Below are 24,344 nucleotides of genomic sequence, written 5' to 3' on the forward strand. Positions count from 1 at the left end.
ATCACACCCCAAAACCTGAGCCCCAGTAGCGCACGCAGGGGGGGTTTCCAAGTACCTGGAAACACCCCCTGATGAGCCAAATGTTTATTTGTGAGACGGAGACAGCAGTCCGCGACCACGGAGGTACAGCAGCAGCAGAGAGCTACGTAGCTCTCTGCATAGAGAAAGTCTGGGGAGAGCTGCTGGCTGTGCATGCTCAGCCGCAGCAGCTCTCTCCCACCTCACAGAACCGCTACTCTGCTCCTGCCTCCCACTGCTCCCAGCCCCTGGTGGTATGTATACCACCAATACTGTATATGAAGTGTGTGTGTGTGTGTGTGTGTGTGTGTGTGTGTGTGTGTGTGTGTGTGTGTGTGTGTAAGTGTGTGTATATGTATGTATTTACAGTGATGTATGTGTATTTGGGTATGTATGCATGTGTGTTTGTATATGTATGAATGTGTATGGTATGTGTATATACATATATATTTATATATAGAGAGAGAGAGAGAGTTTCCAAGGTCCGGCACTCCAATGATCCATGAATCAACTGCAGCCTGTGCCATCACAGCGATAAAGACATACCCAGAGAAGCGTGGTTTGGTTGTCCATTTATTTAAGTCGAGTGCCGCACCTTCTCTGGGTATATATATATATATGTATATGTATATATATATATTATGTCTATGTATGTATATAAAACATATATATATATATATATATATATATATAATATCAGCATGTATTACCAGCACACGGGATATCACGGGATGCCGGCTGTCAGTATACCGACAGTGGCATCCCGTCTGTCGGAAGCGAGGAGGCGAGACCCCTCGCGGGCTCGCTGCCGGCCCGGTTGCTCACTTCGCTCGCCACAGGTTATATTCCCACTCGGTTGGTGGCATGGAGCAATTAACTGAGTGGGAATACCCTGCGGATATCGGGATTCCGTTCGTCGGTATTTCATCGGCTGTCGGGATTCTGGCATGTCAGTCTCTCGAACACTGGGATCCCGACAGCCAGCATCTTAACTGCGTCCCATATATATTTATCGGTGGCTTATCCTATCTGCCCCATTATTTATACCCTACCCAAGGTACATAAATCCTTAACCACACCACCAGGTAGGCCGATTATATCGGCACAAGGATCACTGCTACAGCCGCTGGCCAAATTTGTTGACCATTTCCTTCAACCTTGTGTGAGGGCCATGGATAGTTATATCCGTGATACTAGTGACCTCCTAAGCACGTTAGCCCTCATTACTGATGATTTATCATCTTGCACATTAGCCACCTTAGATGTAACATCCTTGTATACGGTTATCCCTCATGAGGAGGGAATTGTTGCCGTAAGGGAGGCACTTGTTAAGGGTCCTTATGAGGGTCCGCCTATTGAGTTTATTCTAAGCTTGATTAGATTGGTTCTTAAATGTAACTATTTTCAATACCAGGATGAATACTATGTGCAATTGGCGGGCACCGCTATGGGCTCGAATTTAGCCCCGGGGTTCGCCAATTTGTACATGGCTAAGTATGAACACGAAAATATCTTGTGTAACTATGCAGAGCACATTGTGTGTTACAAGAGATATATTGACGATCTTTTTATAGTTTGGCGGGGCTCTGCTGAACTACTTTTTACCATGGTGGATACCCTAAATGCTCTTACTAGTCCTATTAAATTCACTGTTACAGTAAGTGAGTCCAATATTAATTTTTTGGACATTTCAATATACAAGAATCCTGATTTACCTTCAATTCTGGAGTATACCCTGTACCGCAAGCCCACCGACCGGAACACGTTGCTATGGGCATCCAGCCATCACCCAGACAGTTTAAAGTCTAATCTACCCGTCTCTCAATTTCTTAGAGTACTAAGAAATAATTCTAATGCGATAAATGCCGAGACCCAATTATTTGAATGCAGACAGCGATTTATCGAACGTGGTTACACAGCCGCAGTGGTTGACAGATGCATGACCAAAGCTCGCAATCTACACATACACAAGACCAACAACAAAAAGAAGACCCTTGATCGGATCATCTTTAAAACCAGTTGCAATACTGGCTTACACAATGTGGAGAGATCGATCAAGAAAAATTGGTCTATGATCAGCACTGACCCGAAGTTCAAAAAAGTTGGCGCTCGACCACCTCTACTAAGCGTACAAAGAGGTGCCAATCTGAAGGACATGTTGATGAGACCTACAATGCGACCGTCAGCATCTCCTGGCACTACTTGGTTAAATGTGAACCCAGGTTGTTTCAAGTGCTTGAAATGTATGACTTGCAGAGCCATGATAACTGGACGTTTCTTTAATCACCCACTGCACGGTACCAAAATTGAATTAAGACACCATCTAACATGCCTAATGGACCATGTGATTTATTATCTTACATGCCCCTGTGGGAAAATGTATGTGGGGAAAACTATTAGAACATACCGCGAACGGATCAACCAACATAGATCCTCGATACAATTGGCACTCACCAGTGGCAAGAGCGATAAACCTGTAGCACTTCACTTTCTGCAGTTTAAACATCAAGTAGCTACGTTACGACATATGATAATTGATTGGATCCCACCACCACCACGAGGAGGTGACAGAGGGGTATCATTATTGAAAAGAGAGGCATATTGGATACATCATCTGGGCACTGTATCCCCAAGGGGTTTGAACGAACAAAACCATCTCAGTGTGTTCCTGTGATGTGAATCAATCGTGATTTTTTGTGATTTTTTGAGATTATTTTTGTGTTTATGGGTAACCACCATGGCCACTTAGCTTTTCAGTCCACTTTAGTTTAGTTGAGTTTAGCTTAGTTTAATTTAGTTTAATTTGGCTTAAGTTAATATATATGTTTTTAAATGTATTGTCATGTTAGTTATATATGTTATATGTAGTATTCATGCTGTCTATTGTGGAGCTCTGGATATTCCTTGAATCCGCCCTACCAAATATTATCAGTGTTGTTATTTTGAAACACTTCACTTATTTGATCCATCCATATGTTATGCCCGATTATCTATTTTTACATAGAGTTATTTTTACATAGAGTTATTCCTTCTTTTTTTGTATTCGTAGCATACGATCTAAGGCGGAAGCGCTTTGCGTGTCAATGACGCACTGCGTTCCACCTGATTATTCATTGTAGTATCGCTATTCCGGAAGCAATGGTTTTTCATATAGCGGAAGTGCCATGCGGGTCACGGTTGGCTTGCGTTCCACCAACTTCTATAGGGAATATCACACTATCAAAGGCGGAAGCGCCATGCGTGTCATTGACGCGCTGCGTTCCACCGGATTACTCAATGTAGTATCGTCATTCTGGAAGTAATGGTTTTTCTTATTGCGGAAGTGCCGTGCGTGTCACGGCTGGCGTGCGTTCCACTGACGATATCAACATCTACAGGGTACTTGGTGAGCGCTCTAAGGTTTAATGTCGTAACCACTGTATGTATTTCAGTATGTGGTAAACATATGGTATCTACTTTATACACTTCTAGTTCACCATAGATCTAGTGGTTTATTTAGGTTTACGGCATTGCTATTAATTGATTGGAGGGCGGGCTCTATTTGGGTATTTAGGGCTCCACAATATTGGTCATTTGATCTGTGATTGTGACGGTTGCACATACTGGTCTGGAAGAAGGTCCGGCTAGGACCGAAACGTCGACCAACCATGATTTAATCACCGTTGTGAATTTTGATAAACGGCTTTATCTGCATTTAAATACAAGTCTGGTGAGTGCCTTCTTTACTAATTGGATGTGTTATGGGACCTTGTGAAAACAGGACTTTCCCTGGAATTTGGACACCCCAGCAGTCGACATTGTTCTTATAGTGAGTGCCACTTCACCTATCTTGAAATATTGGACGGTATCTATATGATACACTTCTAAGTGAGCACCCTTTTTTGAAAATTTTGGACTATTCTTATTTATTTTTCTTCATGTGGTTCTTTTCATTTGTTTTGATTACTTTTTTTGAATCAATTCGTCTACTTTCTATATCTATTTGACCAATTATTGGTTATTTTTTAAAAAAATTTTTGTCTGTATGTGGACTGAATCGCTTGGTGCATTAGTGTTCATACTGTATCCTGGTATAGAATGTCTCTTGGTGTGGGTATATTGGATGAGAACTCTCTAAGTGAAGCAGAGAATGCTTTTATCAGCTATACTGATGATGAGATTGAGAAAGTCTTGTTTAATCAAACAGACTTTGATCAATTACCAGCCCGTACACCACTTGATCTTTTTCACAAGCTCAATAAATTAAAGAAGAGAGAAATAGATTTAACTCTTCATGGACAGTTTCTATCCGAGTATTATCGGAAAAAGAGAATCCCTAGGGGATTTAGGATTGCCAATACTCCCACCATTGGTAGAAAAAATCCTTCCTTTTGTGTGAAATGGTGTGGAATATTGAACAAATGTTCCTCTGACCTCCTTATATTGGTTGTTGAAGAGGTCGGAGTAGAACTCAAAAAGGTGAAAAGTGACATTGATTTATTTGAACGAGAATATGTTTCTATCTTGAAGGCTGATAAGTCAGACAACTGGTTAGATAAAATCAAAACACAAATTGACAAGTACCGATCTGACTTACTGGCATTCAAGAGAAAAAAATGGGAAACTGTGGAAACTGATTACCAACAACATTCAGTGTATAAATGGCTGTCTGGGGATGATTCATCCACCAGGTGGCGACGCAATCGACTAAATAGGTATAACCATAGACAACAAAGATTTAATCACCCACAGGGCTATTCCTCCTCTGACTCTGAATTTACTGATAGTGTACCCCCATCCGGATCTGGTGCCTCATCCTCTTTTTTAGGACCGGGCACCAGGGCACGGAGAGCCAAAACCGCCACAGGCGACCCCACCCGCGGAGGGGGAGGTACAAAACCTCGAGGACGGGGAGGGAGAGGTTCTCGAACTTAATATTTAATTTGTCTTCCCATGTACTTACAGATGCTGAAACCTCTTTGTTAAAGAAGGGTTTGTCCTTTATTCCCACCTGTCACTTTAAATCGTTTAATTGGTCTATCCAAAAATATAAAATGGGGCGACAATTACGCCTTAGGGAATTTTTCGATAATAAATTCATCAACAATCAAGCACAGTCTGATACACGTTCACCTGGCATATTTAGAAATACTAGTAAGTTTGATCCTATTTCCAATAATGCCAGCCTAAAAACTTTTCTACAGGTTGTTGATAGTGAGGTGCTATTGAATCACAGTAACAACAAAGGATATTCTAATCTATCAAAAAGTGAATGGCAAGCGTTGAGAGATCTTAAACGTAACACTAATGTGGTCATCAGAAATGCTGACAAAGGGGGAGCAGTGGTCCTCCAGGATTTTGCTGATTATGATGTCGAAATCAGAAAACAACTATCTGACTGTAACACCTACCTCAAAATTCCTTATAATCCAACTCCTAGGTTTAAGAAAGAAGTAGATGACGTATTGTTACAGGCATTACAATGTACTTGGATTAATGATGAGGTTTTTGAATATTTATCGGTGGCTTATCCTATCTGCCCCATTATTTATACCCTACCCAAGGTACATAAATCCTTAACCACACCACCAGGTAGGCCGATTATATCGGCACAAGGATCACTGCTACAGCCGCTGGCCAAATTTGTTGACCATTTCCTTCAACCTTGTGTGAGGGCCATGGATAGTTATATCCGTGATACTAGTGACCTCCTAAGCACGTTAGCCCTCATTACTGATGATTTATCATCTTGCACATTAGCCACCTTAGATGTAACATCCTTGTATACGGTTATCCCTCATGAGGAGGGAATTGTTGCCGTAAGGGATGCACTTGTTAAGGGTCCTTATGAGGGTCCGCCTATTGAGTTTATTCTAAGCTTGATTAGATTGGTTCTTAAATGTAACTATTTTCAATACCAGGATGAATACTATGTGCAATTGGCGGGCACCGCTATGGGCTCGAATTTAGCCCCGGGGTTCGCCAATTTGTACATGGCTAAGTATGAACACGAAAATATCTTGTGTAACTATGCAGAGCACATTGTGTGTTACAAGAGATATATTGACGATCTTTTTATAGTTTGGCGGGGCTCTGCTGAACTACTTTTTACCATGGTGGATACCCTAAATGCTCTTACTAGTCCTATTAAATTCACTGTTACAGTAAGTGAGTCCAATATTAATTTTTTGGACATTTCAATATACAAGAATCCTGATTTACCTTCAATTCTGGAGTATACCCTGTACCGCAAGCCCACCGACCGGAACACGTTGCTATGGGCATCCAGCCATCACCCAGACAGTTTAAAGTCTAATCTACCCGTCTCTCAATTTCTTAGAGTACTAAGAAATAATTCTAATGCGATAAATGCCGAGACCCAATTATTTGAATGCAGACAGCGATTTATCGAACGTGGTTACACAGCCGCAGTGGTTGACAGATGCATGACCAAAGCTCGCAATCTACACATACACAAGACCAACAACAAAAAGAAGACCCTTGATCGGATCATCTTTAAAACCAGTTGCAATACTGGCTTACACAATGTGGAGAGATCGATCAAGAAAAATTGGTCTATGATCAGCACTGACCCGAAGTTCAAAAAAGTTGGCGCTCGACCACCTCTACTAAGCGTACAAAGAGGTGCCAATCTGAAGGACATGTTGATGAGACCTACAATGCGACCGTCAGCATCTCCTGGCACTACTTGGTTAAATGTGAACCCAGGTTGTTTCAAGTGCTTGAAATGTATGACTTGCAGAGCCATGATAACTGGACGTTTCTTTAATCACCCACTGCACGGTACCAAAATTGAATTAAGACACCATCTAACATGCCTAATGGACCATGTGATTTATTATCTTACATGCCCCTGTGGGAAAATGTATGTGGGGAAAACTATTAGAACATACCGCGAACGGATCAACCAACATAGATCCTCGATACAATTGGCACTCACCAGTGGCAAGAGCGATAAACCTGTAGCACTTCACTTTCTGCAGTTTAAACATCAAGTAGCTACGTTACGACATATGATAATTGATTGGATCCCACCACCACCACGAGGAGGTGACAGAGGGGTATCATTATTGAAAAGAGAGGCATATTGGATACATCATCTGGGCACTGTATCCCCAAGGGGTTTGAACGAACAAAACCATCTCAGTGTGTTCCTGTGATGTGAATCAATCGTGATTTTTTGTGATTTTTTGAGATTATTTTTGTGTTTATGGGTAACCACCATGGCCACTTAGCTTTTCAGTCCACTTTAGTTTAGTTGAGTTTAGCTTAGTTTAATTTAGTTTAATTTGGCTTAAGTTAATATATATGTTTTTAAATGTATTGTCATGTTAGTTATATATGTTATATGTAGTATTCATGCTGTCTATTGTGGAGCTCTGGATATTCCTTGAATCCGCCCTACCAAATATTATCAGTGTTGTTATTTTGAAACACTTCACTTATTTGATCCATCCATATGTTATGCCCGATTATCTATTTTTACATAGAGTTATTTTTACATAGAGTTATTCCTTCTTTTTTTGTATTCGTAGCATACGATCTAAGGCGGAAGCGCTTTGCGTGTCAATGACGCGCTGCGTTCCACCTGATTATTCATTGTAGTATCGCTATTCCGGAAGCAATGGTTTTTCATATAGCGGAAGTGCCATGCGGGTCACGGTTGGCTTGCGTTCCACCAACTTCTATAGGGAATATCACACTATCAAAGGCGGAAGCGCCATGCGTGTCATTGACGCGCTGCGTTCCACCGGATTACTCAATGTAGTATCGTCATTCTGGAAGTAATGGTTTTTCTTATTGCGGAAGTGCCGTGCGTGTCACGGCTGGCGTGCGTTCCACTGACGATATCAACATCTACAGGGTACTTGGTGAGCGCTCTAAGGTTTAATGTCGTAACCACTGTATGTATTTCAGTATGTGGTAAACATATGGTATCTACTTTATACACTTCTAGTTCACCATAGATCTAGTGGTTTATTTAGGTTTACGGCATTGCTATTAATTGATTGGAGGGCGGGCTCTATTTGGGTATTTAGGGCTCCACAATATTGGTCATTTGATCTGTGATTGTGACGGTTGCACATACTGGTCTGGAAGAAGGTCCGGCTAGGACCGAAACGTCGACCAACCATGATTTAATCACCGTTGTGAATTTTGATAAACGGCTTTATCTGCATTTAAATACAAGTCTGGTGAGTGCCTTCTTTACTAATTGGATATATATATATATATATCTCTCCTTTGTATGGGCGGCACTCAGAGACTTTCACTGGGCAAGTTAAGTGAAAAAAGACCCCACTGGGCCGATTTAATAGTGACGTTTCGGGGTATTATCCACTTCCTCAGACTGAGGAGGGGATAATACCCCGAAACGTCACTATTAAATCGGCCCAGTGGTTTTTTTTTCCACTTAACTTGCCTGGTGAAAGTCTCTGAGTGCCGCCCATACAAAGGAGATATATACACAGACGTTGATCTGCAGGGAGGGCACCGGAGCAAGGTGTACGTAAGTCCGGAGTGCCAGGGACCTTGTTTGCATTGGTATATATATATATATATATATATATATATATAGTTGCTCAAATAGTAAGTATTGTATGTAATCCCATTGGTCAATTATGGAGTCTTCCAACAGAAAATCACTATCCAAATATGAGTATGAATTGTTATTGGTGTTATAATTTAGTACAAATGATTATTTGAACAAGTGTTTAAATCGCTATTTGTGGTACAATTTGTTCCATTAGCCAATATTTAATTAATTTAAATAAGAGAAATGTTGTCCTCTCGAGAACTATCTGATGAAATGATTACATTATATTTTATTACTTGATAAAATGAATGTACTTTAAATGTACTGTATATTGTGCATTAAGGTATTTCTTCTCCTCTCTTACACCCCAAAGAACACCCCTGAAGAAGTTGCTATAAGACAAAACGCGTTGGATGAAAACAAACAAAACTTAAACGTTTTTATTGTATGAACAAAAACTGAACAAACATATGTTTACTCAATGATCAATATTGTTTTATAAAAGAAAGAAATACAGAAATGTATAATGGTTTTTTATTTTTATTTATTTTTTTAATAAAAAGATGTGTGTTTTTTAACATCTGGGTATATATATATATTTATGAAGTACAGATTAAGTTATCCTCGCTTTATATCTATATATAAAACTAAAAATAAATTGAACATATTGACAAATAAGAGCACTCCACAGGGATGTATATTTTGTGTATCTACCTTCCTTTTGGCCCTTATCGGCAAGGGATCTTTTTCCTGTGTTGAAGCTGCCCAAAGACAGTAGTGTTAAACAAAAAACTAATTATATAAAATAATTGATCTCAAATTTATAATTTTATAATTCTATAATAAGAGTGCATTAAGGAACTTCTTTTAGATAGATAGATAGATAGATAGATAGATAGATAGATAGATAGATAGATAGATAGATAGATAGACAGACAGACATTTACAGATACACACCCACGGAAACCCCCCTAAATAAATCCTGCGTTTGCCCCTGAGCCCCTACCACTGCATTCCCCTGGTGACCCTTCACTCCCCAGTATGGCAGTGGCTCCTCCCCTTAGTTACAGTGGAAATTTGAGTTTTTGTTTTGCTTTGAGGAGTAAGGTGAGGTGGGTACTAAGGGCAAGAGACACAGGGTGAGATGTATTAAGCCGTGGAGCAGGGATGGATCTAGACTTTTCTTTAGGGGGGGCGGTTTACTGTTTAATCTTGACTCCTCCCTCTACAGTCCCAACTCCTCCCATCTGCAATCCTAACTCCTCCTCTCTCAATTCTGACTGAACTTTTTGAGTGAGACTGAGATAGAGCTTTGTGATTGTTCTATGTACATGTGACTGTGCTATGGGGTAATTGTATTTATTAGCCCTAGTACCCACACACCAGCAAGTGAGGGGCAAATGCTCTGTAACCCTTGCTCTCCTGGCTCCTCTGTGCTGCTGTGGTATAAGCCCGGAGAGCTCTCTTCTGCTCAAAAGTGGGCGTGGCTATGACTGTGTTGGGGGCGGTCGCCCAATTCGCCCCCCCCCCCCCCCCCCTAGATCCGGCCCTGCCGTGGAGATAGAGATAGTGGAGAAGTTGCCAGGAAACCCATCATCTTCTGTCATGTATCTAGCACAGTCTACAAATTACATTTAAAAGCTAATTAGTTGCTATTGGCAATTTGTCTTCTTTCTCTTTAAGGTTTAATACAATCTCCAGGTCAGCCACTTACCTCAGTTACCAATGTAGTGAGAGTACAATCTGGCCTGTATCCTGCTGTGAGAATCACTGACTAATACCCTTCACACAGAAACTGGAATGATCGGGTGAAGCAGTTGTACCCGGTAATTTCATGAAAAACACAGGTCCTTTTTCTGTGTGACAGGCCATCCCAGGTTGAAATTCCCGGAAATTCGACCCTGGAACTTACCAGGGTTGGAGACCCGGGAATTTCGACGCGGGTTGACCCTTTCACACAGACAAAATACCCGTGTTGATCTGCAAATTACCATGTTGAAATCCTCGACCCGGTAATTTGCTTGTCTGTGTGAAAGGGGGGATCAGACAGAGCACGGCAACACGACTCGGCACAAAAATGCCAGGTACTGTAATTGCGAGTTTTCTGTCTGAAAGGGGTATTAGTTAAATGTGTAAAACAATACTATCATATACCTTTACCCACATCAAATCTTTGAACTGATCCTGTACTTCTCAAAGACAACATCGCACTTTAAATTGCTGCTTTCATTCTCAATTCCTGGCAGGACATGCTGAGATTTGTAGTTCCACAACATGTAGAGTGAAACATAGAAACATAGAATTTGACGGCAGATAAGAACCACTTGGCCCATCTAGTCTGCCCCCTTTTTTTTAGCCTTTAGGTAATCTCAACCCTTTTTGAACCTTAATTCTTTGTAAGGATATTCATACGCCTATCCCAAGCATGTTTAAATTGCCACAGGTTGTCTACATTTCTTAAGACTTTCTACCTTCCAGTGCATCTAGGCTGGTCATCTATACTCAAACCCTGCTGGGTGTTAATCCTGCAGGACACATGAAGTGAGTTAAACATTCCTATGATTGCGTTCAGGACAAGATAGATTCCTGAGCTGTGCACATTTAACAGCATCTACAAGGTCAGTCATAGATCACAGCGGCTGCAGCATTACAGCCAGGATTGGAAAACCTAAGCCTAGCCATTTTATTGCAGGATGCTTCTTAACAGCAGTGTATGAAATTTAAGGAATGTGTCAGGCCATGTTTATGAATTGATCACCATTGATTAAATTGGGGAATACTTACATCAGCAAGGAAAGGTTGAAGGGGTAGGTGACCTTTTATCCAGGCGACTTAAAGTGATTAGGTAAATGAGAAACCTTACACTGGGATAGCAGGATTATTTAAAAGAGGGGGGGGGGGGCTTTGGGGGCATCCACGGAAAATATTTATTCGTGTGCCCCGGAAAAGTGAGGCAGTATCTTGCGCACTATGTATAGAGCAATAGGGCCAGATGCAACAGTTTGTGGTGGTTGAATACTACAGTGTAACCATCTACAACAGTCGCACTGTTCTGTAACATTGGTATGAAATGTATTAGTATGGCATAACATCAACTAGATATCTATCTATCTATCTATCTATTTATATATCTATGTCTATCAATATACACACACACACATATATATATATATATATTTATATCCATTGAGGAGAATGCATGCTTGTTCTTATAGTTCCCCCACACTTTGTACTATAATACCAACCACTTATGTCCAGCAATTGGGCCAATCTCTATAAGCACTAATGTGCTGCAGGCTGACCATCATCAACTTTGGAATAGTACATAGCGTGAAGACATTTCTTTGTTAAAAATGAACACAGTGCACTGAGTGCTGGAGCTATCAGCGCATTATTCCAATACTGTCGGCAAATAGTTCATTAGAGATCATTATAGCAGGCAGCGCACACCTCCCAGGACCATGCTATAAGGACCCGGGGAAGCGGGTGGGTATATGTATGGTGGTATTTATCATTAACCTCTCCTGTGCTAAGCATGGTGGGATGTAGCATCTCTCTATCTCATACACTTATATAATGTGGCTGATTAATGATAAGTCTGATTCTGCGGCTGGTGTAATTATTAATGATATAAATAATTACCGAGATAGGAAGAGATTGCAGCTAATACATGTGTCAGTCTTATTCACCAAAGATGCCTAATTGTGACAATGATGGATGAGAGGCGCTCTGCGGGTGTACAGGCTGAGTGTATACGGTGGTACTCCTATGGCTGGTATTACCCTATACTGTAGCTGCACACGGTGCTGCCTGTTTATGTAAGCAGGTATTCCTTATTACATGTACTGTCTGCCAGTCCCTGCACAGTCACCAGAGCAGGTATAATTACAGCACAGAGGAATATTTCTGCATTATTTACCGCTTGTTTCTGCGTTGGTGATGGCTACAAATAAACCCCACTTTCCTGCGTGTCATTTGTAATAATAAACAAGGGACTGGAAACTCAGGTAGACACTATTTACTTACACGGGGAGACTGTTAGCAGCGAGCTCACTGCACTCTGCACACACTGATAACGCCAACATATGTGTCCTGTGTCATACAGGCAAACATAATGTGTAGGCAGATAGCGATTCCTGTGTCATATGGGCAAATACAGGCTGCTACAGGCTAATGGTACAGGCATATATCTATTGCCACATCTATCCGGATCAGCTCTAATATATACACTGTACACAGGTCGAGCTAAGTTTACCTATAATGGATGATGATGATGATGATGATGATTATTATTTTATTTTATTTACATAAAACCAAGGTCATAATTTAATTGGTGCCACAAACTTCAAACGGTGAGGGACAGCTAGTTAAGGACTAAAACACTGATAATTTATATAAGACCACAGAGGTGTAAGACGATGGAGTCTCCAGAAAATCTAAGTACAAATTTGAATTACATATTAAACAACTTTAAAAAAAAAAAATATATATATATATATATATATACCTAGCTACAGATACATTCTACATAGACTATTCTAAATCTAAATAATAATAATTGAAATACTTCGATAATTGTACCTAAATTCACACACATTTTCATATGTATATATATATATATATATATATATATACATACATACATACATACATACATACATACTGTACATTGAATAACGCCTATAGAACACATGAATATATGTAGGTAACGCACAGTCGGATTGCATGGCGGTAACATTTCATCAGGGTGTTCTTATACATAAATGACACATTGTAATAGGTGGAAAGTTATGAGTCTTTTTATTATTGTCAGTTGCACGTTCTTCTGTAGCAAATCTTCTGTTTACAATGATACAGCGAAGCATTAGAATGTAAGATGCAATTTGTGAAACTATCCAGGTTACTGGAACTGTGAAAGGACGGAGTTGGTGGTTGCAAGGGGCACAAAACCTGTAATAGGCACACACATATCCACTTGCAGCACTTCTCCTTGTCTCACCGGTCGCATGCGATCCACCCAGCGCCGCTCAGAAGTTGCAGGCCGAATTTATTAAACGTACTGCGGACAGGAAATTGTAATGGAAAAAATGAAAATAAAGGCAGATATTTTATAGTGCAGCGTGACAATTCTGGGATGCAATGGCTCATCGCCGGAGTAGTAGGCGGCTGTAGGCTTAATTAAACTTGTCCTCTACACTTTTCTTCAGATCCACAATGTTGTAGTCGGGATAGTTGCGTCAAATAATGAAACCCAGAACACGAATGCTCTTCATTAGCGAATTCTAGTGTGGAAATCCACATCATTGGGTAAAAGAGCCGCCAGGGGGCGCAAGAGTGCTGTGGATAGATTGCAAGCTGTGCACAAGTCTGAAAAAGGACACTACACGACCAGGACACAAAACATGGCTCTGAATGAATCCACAGACCCACACACCCCAAATCTGCCAAGGTCACCGGGAGGTCACACTGACTTTGGAGTGGGACAGGGAATGAAAATACTCGCCAAAAAATACACAAAAAACAAGGGAAAAAACGAAACTGTTACTGTTTTGAGATGCACAGAGTAATGAGGGGTCTGGGTGAAAAACCCGGTCCCCACAGTGACTTATATCTAAGTAATATATAAGAGAGATAGATAGATAGATAGATAGATAGATAGATAGATAGATAGATAGATAGATAGATAGATAGATAGATAGATAGATAGATAGATAGACAAACTAAACAGGCAGCCCTCCCTAGTATATACAACTTACTTGTATTCTCATGTCCCACAGAAATAGAGCGAAATAGTTTCATTATAAACAATTAAATCAGCTAATTTATCTCATTTATTAATCCGTTCTAGAAATGAAAATAACAGCGTTGCAAAGCTGCTAGCAGTTCTGAGAGAGCCCAACATGCTGACTTCTCGCCCATGTCACAGAGCGCTCACTCCCCGATCTATCGCTGTAACTAAATAATAGCTGTTCCCACATGTTAACATTGTATCACCGTAATCCAAACAATTCCTGCGTATAGAAAAACAAATTCCTGCAAAGTGACAAACAAGATTATTATTCGTATTATTTGTCTCTACAGGGAGAAGCCAATTGTCCATGTGATCCGGTTGTTCTAAAAGGATTTCTTTTAGAGACAGCAGTGTGTGTGTGTGTGTGTGTGTGTGTGTGTGTGTGTGTGTGTGTGTGTGTGTGTGTGTGTGTGTGTGTGTGTGTAGACATTATATATATATATATATATATATATATATGTATATATATATATATGTATATAAAAAATGTGTACACACACACACACTTTTACACCAAAGCAGTTTAGAGATGGGTGGTATATAAATATATGTATGTATGTATGTATGTATATATATATATGTGTGTGTGTAGAGTCTCCCGCTGAAGTTTGAGTGGATCTTTTATTTGTCCCTGTGTTAGAGACCTAATGCTCAGCTGCTGCTGTGATGGGGTTGGGTTATAAGTGTCCTCCTGCAATTGTCCAAAGCTCTTGTGAAGAAGATCTAAGCTCCGGGGCTGTTTGTATTGTTTTAATGTTCACCTAATGAATCCCCACACAGCTGGACCCCTCACTCCGGGGCAATAAGAGCTTTCACCCCAAAGTGACCTCAGCCTTACTCCCAGAACTGATATTTTGCCGTCTGTTAAAGCCATTTGCAGGCAAGGCAGGCATACTAACTATGGCCGTCCCTGGTTTGTATTATACATGTGTAATTAAATGTGTGTATGTGTGTGCGTGTATGTATATATATATATATATATATATATATATATATATATATATATATTGATTTATTTATTTATTTATTTTTTACCAACTCCTGTATAAAGTGTATTAAAATACAAAACTAAAATCCGTCACATACTGGTTTACGTGTGTTGTTAACACATATTGAATTCCCAAAATGACAAATTTCAAAAGAATTTTAATTTAAAACCAAATTTTCTCAGCTTTTAAACCGATTTATTTTCTATTGAAAACCTCTGCATCATATTTGTCATTTGAACAGTCGTTTTTTTAGGAATAAAGCGAGGATTTGTTCTAGTATTATATTGAAAATATATAGTGAAAATCTTTGCCGAACACACTACTACTATACGACGTTACACGGTGCAGGTAGTAGTATACACTCACTACTCGCTAGTGTGTAAAACAATCTTTGAAAAAACAAAACAAAAAAAAACTGTTAATCTGTGCAAAGATGATTACATCAATAATTACATACACATCAACATAAAAAGTTACAAAGTTCTCCAGTAACTGTATTCGGGAGATAGAATTATCCATAGTGGAGCAAAATCAGCAGTGAGAAGGTTGAAACAATCCACAATAAATAATTACAAGTTACTTGTAGCTCGTTAATTCTAGTTTATCTGGAAATGTTACACATGTGGATTGATGCTTTTTTTTTTTTGTCGATTTCAGTTTCATAAAATAAATCTATATCTATCTAATGCTAACAACGGGAGAAGAAAGAGTATGCATTGTTTGAATAAATTGAAACATGCCTGTACAAACTAAGGAAGCATTGTGCATTGTTTTGTAATAGAGACACATATATGGCAGAATATTCGCTGCATAAACAAAACAGCACAAAAAAAATATTACCTCTTTATGTGAGTTTATATATATATATATATATATATATAGTAGTGTATGTTCTAGAAAAGGTGCAGTAGCCACAGTTGATGAAGCGTCGGTCCTATAATATTGCTGTAGAGTTGTGTGATCATGTATATACGTAGGTCTGCAGGAGCGATGCACTCACCTTGCAATAGAAACCCTCGGTGCAAGTTATACTGTAGTTTGTACCTGAGAGTCTGCGGTGGAGTCACTAATAGTAATCCCTCCTGAGCTGTACACCTCTATGGCATTAGGTGCATCATGCTGTCCCTGACCCCGGCTCCTGGCATTGATTCCCGGCTGTGTCCCCTCTCCCCTGCCTGCCGGGCTGTATCCCAGGGTGGCCTGTGCTCCCCCAGTGTCTGCCCCGCAGCCTCCCAGTAACACGCACCGCTGTCTGCCCCGCAGCCTCCCAGTAACACAGCCCCCAATGTCCGGGCTCCGAGCAGGATGCCCCGTCCCTGCTACTTGTCATCCCCTTCCACTATCTCCCTCTGTCTGTCAGCATTTCCCGCAGACATCTATGTTATGGAAGCCTCACTCAGCGCAGCCCGGCTTAACCCTTTCCCTGCTGGAGGCAGAGCCCGGGAGCTGCCCCTCTGCATCTGCTGGCAATGGAAGTGTTAATGGTTAATGTTGCTGGGTGGGTCATAGACCCTGATACCCAGCTATATACATCGCACGGGATACATTCATCCCCCCCCCCAGACCTGACGTGTTGCAGCCTCCCCTGGCAATTAAGATGTTAAACTCTCTCATTAACTAAGATTCCTAATTCTTTTCTACTTAGCTAGAATATAAAGTATGTGCTGTGATCAGAGATGGGGCATTAGAGGGGCCATCACTGAGCCATCCACAGGCAGGCCCCGCCCCCTGGAAACTTCAGGCCTCGGCCATGATTGATGGGCTCCAGGACTTGTGGTAATTGTTTGTTCTGAGGTCTAAAGCAGGTTTCACTTCCCGCACAGGGATTGGGCAACAAGACAAAACCCGAGCGAGGCATCCCCCCCTCCCCCTCCCCCTCCCCCACAGAACTTCTCGGTGTTTGTGCTTCTCCTGGAAGAGAGACTGGTGCTTGGGGGGACTGCATTTTACTTCACTTAGTAAATAGCCCTGGTGTAATTAGCGCTGCCATTAGGAATCATTACCGAGCTAATACCTGTGTCACACAGCGCCCAGAGCCCACACTGCTCACTGGTGTCTCCTGTAGTGACCCCTATGTGCACACACCCTACCACCACTGCTGCTCCCTGACACCCATAGGAGGCAGCTTCCACTCACTACATGAGCGAGGTGCTGGTGATAAGGACATGTGCTCACACGCAGTGACCTTCACTCACTCTATGCATAGTACACACTCTCACCTACACTCACACTCTGACATAAACTCAGTGTATGCACAGTACAAACTCCCATACTCTGACCTGCACTCATTGTATGCACAGTACACACCCCCATACTCTGACCTGCACTCATTGTATGCACAGTACACACTCAGACCTATACTCACAATCTGCCATATACTCACTGTATGCTCAGTACAAACTCCCATACTCTGACCTGGACTCATTGTATGCACAGTACACACCCCCATACTCTGACCTGCACTCATTGTATGCACAGTACACACTCAAACCTACACTCACACTCTGTCCTATACTTATTGCATGCACAGTACACACCCCCATACTCTGACCTGCACTCATTGTATGCATATTACACACTCAGACCTATACTCACACTCTGACATATACTCACTGTATGCTCAGTACACACCCCCATAGTAGCACCTCTTGCACTCACTGTATGCACAGTACACACTCTCACCTACACTCACACTCTGACATATACTCAGCAAATGCTCAGTACACACCCCATACTCTGACCTGCACTCATTGTATGCACAGTACACACTCTCACCTACACTCACACTCTGTCCTATACGTATTGCATGCCCAGTACACACCCCCATACTCTGACCTGCACTCATTGTATGCACAGTACACACTCAGACCTACACTCACACTCTGTCCTATACTTATTGCATGCAAAGTACACACCCCCATACTCTGACCTGCTCTCATTGTATGCACAGTACACACTCAGACCTACACTCACACTCTGTCCCATACTTATTGCATGCACAGTACACACCCCCATACTCTGACCTGCACTCATTGTGTGCACAGTACACACTCAGACCTATACTCACACTCTGACATATACTCACTGAATGCTCAGTACACCCCCATACTCTGACCTGAACTCACTGTATGTATAGTACACACTCTCACCTACACTCACACTCTGTCCTATACTCATTATATGCTCAGTACACAACCCATTCAGACCTGTACTCACTGGTTAGTACACACACTCTCATACACTGACCTACACTCACTAACCTGCACTAGTATCTATATGCACAGCACACCCTCCCCTATACACTGACCTGCACTCACACTCTGACCTGCACTTACTGCTTGCACAGCTAACACTCCCCATGCACTGACATGCACTCACACTCTGACTAGCAGTAGTATCTGTATGCACAGCAAACACTACTCCATACACTGACCTGCACTCACACTCTAACACTTACTCTATGCACAGCACAGACACCCCCATGCACTGACCTGCACTCACATTATGACTGGAACTAGCAAGTGTATGCAGAGCACACGCTCCCCCATACACTTGCCTGCACTCACCCTCTGACCAGCACTAGTAACTGCATGCATTGCACAGACACCCCCATGCACTGACCTGCACTCACACTCTGATTAGCATTTATCGTGCCCATACACTTGTGAGATAATCAGTGCTAACCTTCGATTTCGACCGCATCTGTGAGAGAAATCGAAGAATTGTATGCACATTTTAGGTACCTTTTGACACGATGCACGGGCACGCTGGTCGAATCTCACGTCTCAAGATAGTATGGCTGCACATAATATTTATCAAATCGCAGTGCGATCGCATCTGTTTTTAAAAACACATGCTATATATTGCACTGCGATGGGCACCCGCCGGAGCGGATGGAGGCCGCTCCCACTCTGCGGTGACGTGCCCATCACGTGATTACCATGCAATCTATCGTATGGTAATCACTTTGGCAGTTCAGGTGCGATTTCATCACACCTGAACTGCCGGTGCGATGCCCCGCGATGTCGCGTCGCGGGGCATCGTACAAGTGTATGGGCACCATTAGCCAAGGTACACACTATACAATTATCTGTCAGATAATCTGCCAGATTTAGCTGGTTGGAATGAAAATCTGGTAATGGATGAGAGCAAATGGCAATCGACCATTTGCTCCCAAAAACTGCAAATCGGACAAAAGCAGTAGTTCATCCGAGTTGGTAAAATTTGTATTTAACCAATTTGTATGAACGACAGGGCCCTACAGACTGGGCGACCCGCCGCCGAGCTGCCTGACCGCCGATACGGTAGACGGGCCACCCTGCGGCGGGGGGGAGGTGACGGGGGGAGTGAAGTTTCTTCACTCCCGCCGTCACCCGGTGCCATAGCAATGCATTCTTTAGAATGTAAGCTCTCACGAGCAGGGCCCTCTTCCCTCATGTGCTTATCTTTTTTCTTAATTTAATAATCTTCAACTGCACCAAATCCATCAGTCTTCTGCCACCTGATACTTATGCCAGTGTCATCTGCTGATGCAACTATGTGTATTTACCCTGTATTTGTCCTATACTGTCATCAACTGTAAGTTGCTGTTTTCCTGTTTGATTATTTGTGCGCGGGGCCGCGCATCGTTCATCGTTGGTGCCTACACACTGCACGATACGAACGAGTTCTCGTTCATTAATGAACAACAACGTTCATATTGTGCAGTGTTATCTGCCAGTGTGTAGGGCCCTTTAGTTTTCCAGTGTTTGGGAGCAAATGGTCGATTGTCATTTGCTCTCATCCATTACCAGATTTTCATTCAAACCAGCCAGATAATTGTATAGTGTGTGTACCTAGTTTAACCAGTACACACTCACCTGCACTCACCCTCTGACCAGCACTAGTAACTGCATGCATTGCACAGACACCCCCATTCACTGACCTGCACTCACACTCTGACTAGCACTTACTGTATGCACAGTACACACTCACCTGCACTCACATTATGACTAGTACTTACTGTATGCACAGTACACACTGACCTGCACTCACATTATGACTAGCACTAGTAACTGCATGCATTGCAGACACCCCCATGCACTGACCTGCACTCACACTCTGACTAGCACTTACTATAGTGTATGCACAGTACAGACTGATCTGCACTCACACTCTGACTAGCACTTACTGTAGTGTATGCACAGTACACACTGACCTGCACTCACACTCTGACTAGCACTTACTGTATGCACAGTACACACTGACCTGCACTCGCACTCTGACTAGCACTTACTGTAGTGTATGCACAGTACACACTGACCTGCACTCGCACTCTGACTAGTACTTACTGTATGCCCAGTACACAATGACCTGCACTCACACTCTGACTAGTACTTACTGTAGTGTATGCACAGTACACACTGACCTGCACTCGCACTCTGACTAGTACTTACTGTAGTGTATGCACAGTACACACTGACCTGCACTCACACTCTGACTAGTACTTACTGTAGTGTATGCACAGCACACACTGACCTGCACTCGCACTCTGACTAGTACTTACTGTATGCCCAGTACACACTGACCTGCACTCGCACTCTGACTAGCACTTACTGTAGTGTATGCACAGTACACACTGACCTGCACTCGCACTCTGACTAGTACTTACTGTATGCCCAGTACACACTGACCTGCACTCGCACTCTGACTAGTACTTACTGTATGCCCAGTACACACTGACCTGCACTCACACTCTGACTAGCACTAGTAACTGCATGCATTGCACAGACACCCCCATTCACTGACCTGCACTCACACTCTGACTAGCACTAGTAACTGCATACACAGTACACACTCACCTGCACTCACACTCTGACTAGCACTAGTAACTGCATGCATTGCACAGACACCCCCATGCACTGACCTGCACTCACACTCTGACTAGCACTAGTAACTGCATACACAGTACACACTCACACTCTGACTAGCACTAGTAACTGCATACACAGTACACACTCACACTCTGAGTAGCACTAGTAACTGCATGCACAGTACACCTCCCCCATTCACTGACAGCACATCCCAGCCCAGGGTATTATAATCAGTACCCTGCTGCCAGACAGCAGCCCCTCTGTCGCGGTGTTCTGTACTGTACACACCCCAAGCCTTGAGGTCGGGTGCGATTTAAACTGTCGCAGACAGGAAAGTTGTTACATTGCAAGAAGGCAATATCTATATAACGCTGCGATGTGTGCCCTCTCTCCCCTGAGCAGTGCCAGGTAGAATGCCAGCCTGTGGCGAGTATAACGATGAGGAAGAGAACTGTGCTGCTGCTGCTGGAGGATGGTGGGAAAAGGATGTGAGGAAGGCTCCTACGGAGGCAGCCTCCCATTCCCTGCCTCCCCACACTGCTGATTGCACGCTGCTGAACAGAGCCCTGCCTCCCTCTCCCTGCCTCCCTCCATGTGTCTGTAACGTAGGGACTGGCTCTGGCTCCCTCTACTTCCGGGTCCCGTCATTTTCATTCTCCCGCCGATCAGCTCTGCAAACTGAGTAGTCTGTGGTATAAGCCAGCAGCAGCCAAGCTGCCAGCAGTCACTCATCTGCCAGAGCCAGGCTGCAAAATCCCACCTCATCCACCCTGCTCCTCACTCCTTGCGCACGGAAGCACTTTCCTCTGTGTTTTTTTTTTTTTTTTTTGTTGTTTGTTACTAAGATATATATTTTTTATATATTTATTTGCATTTTTGTTTTCTTGGCATTTTTATTTTTATTTTTTTGCATCCTTTGGATCTTGATTTTTTTTTTTTTTTTTTTTTTTTTTTTTTTCAAGTGTCATTGGGAAAAAAAAATAATAATAAACCAGACATAGATCTATAGGGAGCTGTCAAGAGGAGTTACAGAAAGATAGGAGCATCAGGGGAGACACGTAAAAAAAAAAAGAGAGAAGTGGTTGGAAGAATTTGCTGCTCAGTTGTATCTTCATCATCATCACCATCATCATCTTCCTCCTCCTCTCCTGCCACCATCCCTCATTCAGCGCCTTGACATGACTGTGCCTCTGATTGACATCTGAAGTGGCGGAGGGCCATGAGAGTCACCAGCTTGGGTACATGTGGCTCTGCCCAGGGCCGACACTAACTCCTATACCTGGAAGACTTTAGAATATATTACCGCTACCATTGGCGAAGAAGAAGAAATAAAACAAAAACAAAATAATTATTTTTATTTATTTTTTTTATTTTTATTTTTTAAAGAGAATTTGCATCCCAAGCCTGGCATTTTTGTACAGCATGGTTATGTGATTGTGTTTTCTCGTCTTGGTGCCGATTCCTGGATTGCAGAAAGAAAAGCAAACATTTTGTTTATCATCCCCCCCACACCCTTGGCCCCCTCTCCTTTCCCACCACCCCAGGACACGGACAGCCTGCGATACTGGGACGAGGGCTGAGGATACACTATAGGGCGAAAGGAGTGGAGTTTTTGATGGCGCAAAGGGTAGGTTTAAATGCCCTGAGATCACTTTGTTGCTGCTGCATGTCATGAAGGGAGGGGGGGGGATGTTGTGACCAGGGTGGGCAAGCGATTTGGGATGCAGTGTGTACACACTGTATATGTGTGTGTTAATAAAGAATTGATATGACTGTGATCAGTGCTTTGTGTGTCTCCACTGCACGCCTCTCTCTCTCTCTCTCTCTCTCTCTCCCTCTCTCTCTCACACACACCTCTCTCTCTCTCTCTCTCTCCCCCTCTCTCTCTCTCTCGCTCTCTCTCTTCTTTCTCTTTCTCAGTAGTCAGTCTCCTCTTTTTCTCCTTCCCTGGTTCCTCATGTCAGTCTCTTTCTCCAGCTTCTATTCGACCATAGGCAATTCTTAGAAAAAAAATTCTCTCCACATTTTCTATTTTCGCTCCGAAGACTTTGCACTTTTATAATTTATTATTATTATTTTTTTTTACTTTATTTGTTGTTTATTTTAATTTTTTTTTCGGGGGGATTCTTATATATTTGGATGAGCAGTAAAGACCCAGCACACGCCTCAATGTTCCTGGTAACTCCTCTACATTTATGGGACTCCACGATTTTATTTATTGATGTGGAAGCTTTCAGATTTTTTTTTTTTATACCTATAGTCAGCACATTATTTATATATTATCCGCAAAAAAAAAAAGTATTTACTATTAAGCTTACAGCTCATTTCTTCATTTTATTGTATTTTTTAGTATGTGTGTGTTTTTTTATATTGTATATGCTTTTTTTATTTTATTTTTTTTACATCAGGCCTTTACTATATATATATATATATATATATATATATATATATATATATTCTCCCATCACGTCTGCTCTTCTGTTGCTTTCTGTTGTGTATTTCTCTTCTTTTTCCCCTTACATGACTCTTTTTCTTTTCCTGCCAGTACGATGAGTTACCGCATTATGCCATGGACGGAGTGGGGGTGCCAACTTCAATGTATGGTGACCCACATGCCCCTCGACCTATTCCACCGGTACATCACTTAAACCACGGACCCCCCTTACACGCCAGCCAGCACTATGGAACTCATGCCCCGCATCCCAATGTCATGCCCAGCAGCATGGGATCTGCTGTCAACGATGCTCTAAAACGGGACAAAGATGCGATCTATGGGTAGGTACCTTAGTAAGTAGCATGGCATGCTGTATATAAGTAAAAGCATTGGATGTACATGTCAGAGGAACGTCTTATTAACTCATTTTAAATTAGCATTTCCCTCGGCAGCCCTATATATAACATGCAGGCTCCCAGCCTGAGCAGCGGCTAGAGAAGATCTTGCACCAACCAGAAATTACATAGGGAAACAAGGCAGGAGATTAACATTTTACACAGCACAATAACAGGGTAGACAGAACACACATATACAAATATACGTGTGTGTGTGTGTGTGTGTGTGTGTGTGTGTGTGTGTGTGTGTGTGTGTGTGTGTGTGTGTGTGTGTGTGTGTGTATACATATATACACATACATATATTATACACACAAAGATTTCAATTT

At 42.1% G+C, this 24,344-nt stretch overlaps 1 protein-coding gene across 6 annotated transcripts in view; it reads left to right on the plus strand.

Annotated features, from left to right (window-relative positions):
* Positions 1–22,136: 22,136 nt before the first annotated feature.
* MEIS2 (Meis homeobox 2) overlaps positions 22,137–24,344 on the plus strand; it is a 191,243-nt gene continuing 189,035 nt past the window's right edge. For 2 of the 6 annotated variants that reach the window (XM_063948048.1, XM_063948050.1), the window contains exons 1-2: positions 22,137–22,813; positions 23,732–23,961. In XM_063948048.1, coding sequence (XP_063804118.1) covers positions 22,802–22,813; positions 23,732–23,961 — 242 coding nt within the window. In that variant the 5' untranslated portion in view covers positions 22,137–22,801. Of the gene's footprint in view, positions 22,814–23,017; positions 23,365–23,731; positions 23,962–24,344 lie in introns of those variants that run through there. The other 4 variants (XM_063948049.1, XM_063948051.1, XM_063948046.1 and 1 more) reach the window with 4 other exon arrangements.

The sequence above is a fragment of the Pseudophryne corroboree genome, chromosome 12, assembly GCF_028390025.1.
Source record: "Pseudophryne corroboree isolate aPseCor3 chromosome 12, aPseCor3.hap2, whole genome shotgun sequence".
In the NCBI taxonomy this organism is placed as follows: Eukaryota; Metazoa; Chordata; class Amphibia; order Anura; family Myobatrachidae; genus Pseudophryne; species Pseudophryne corroboree.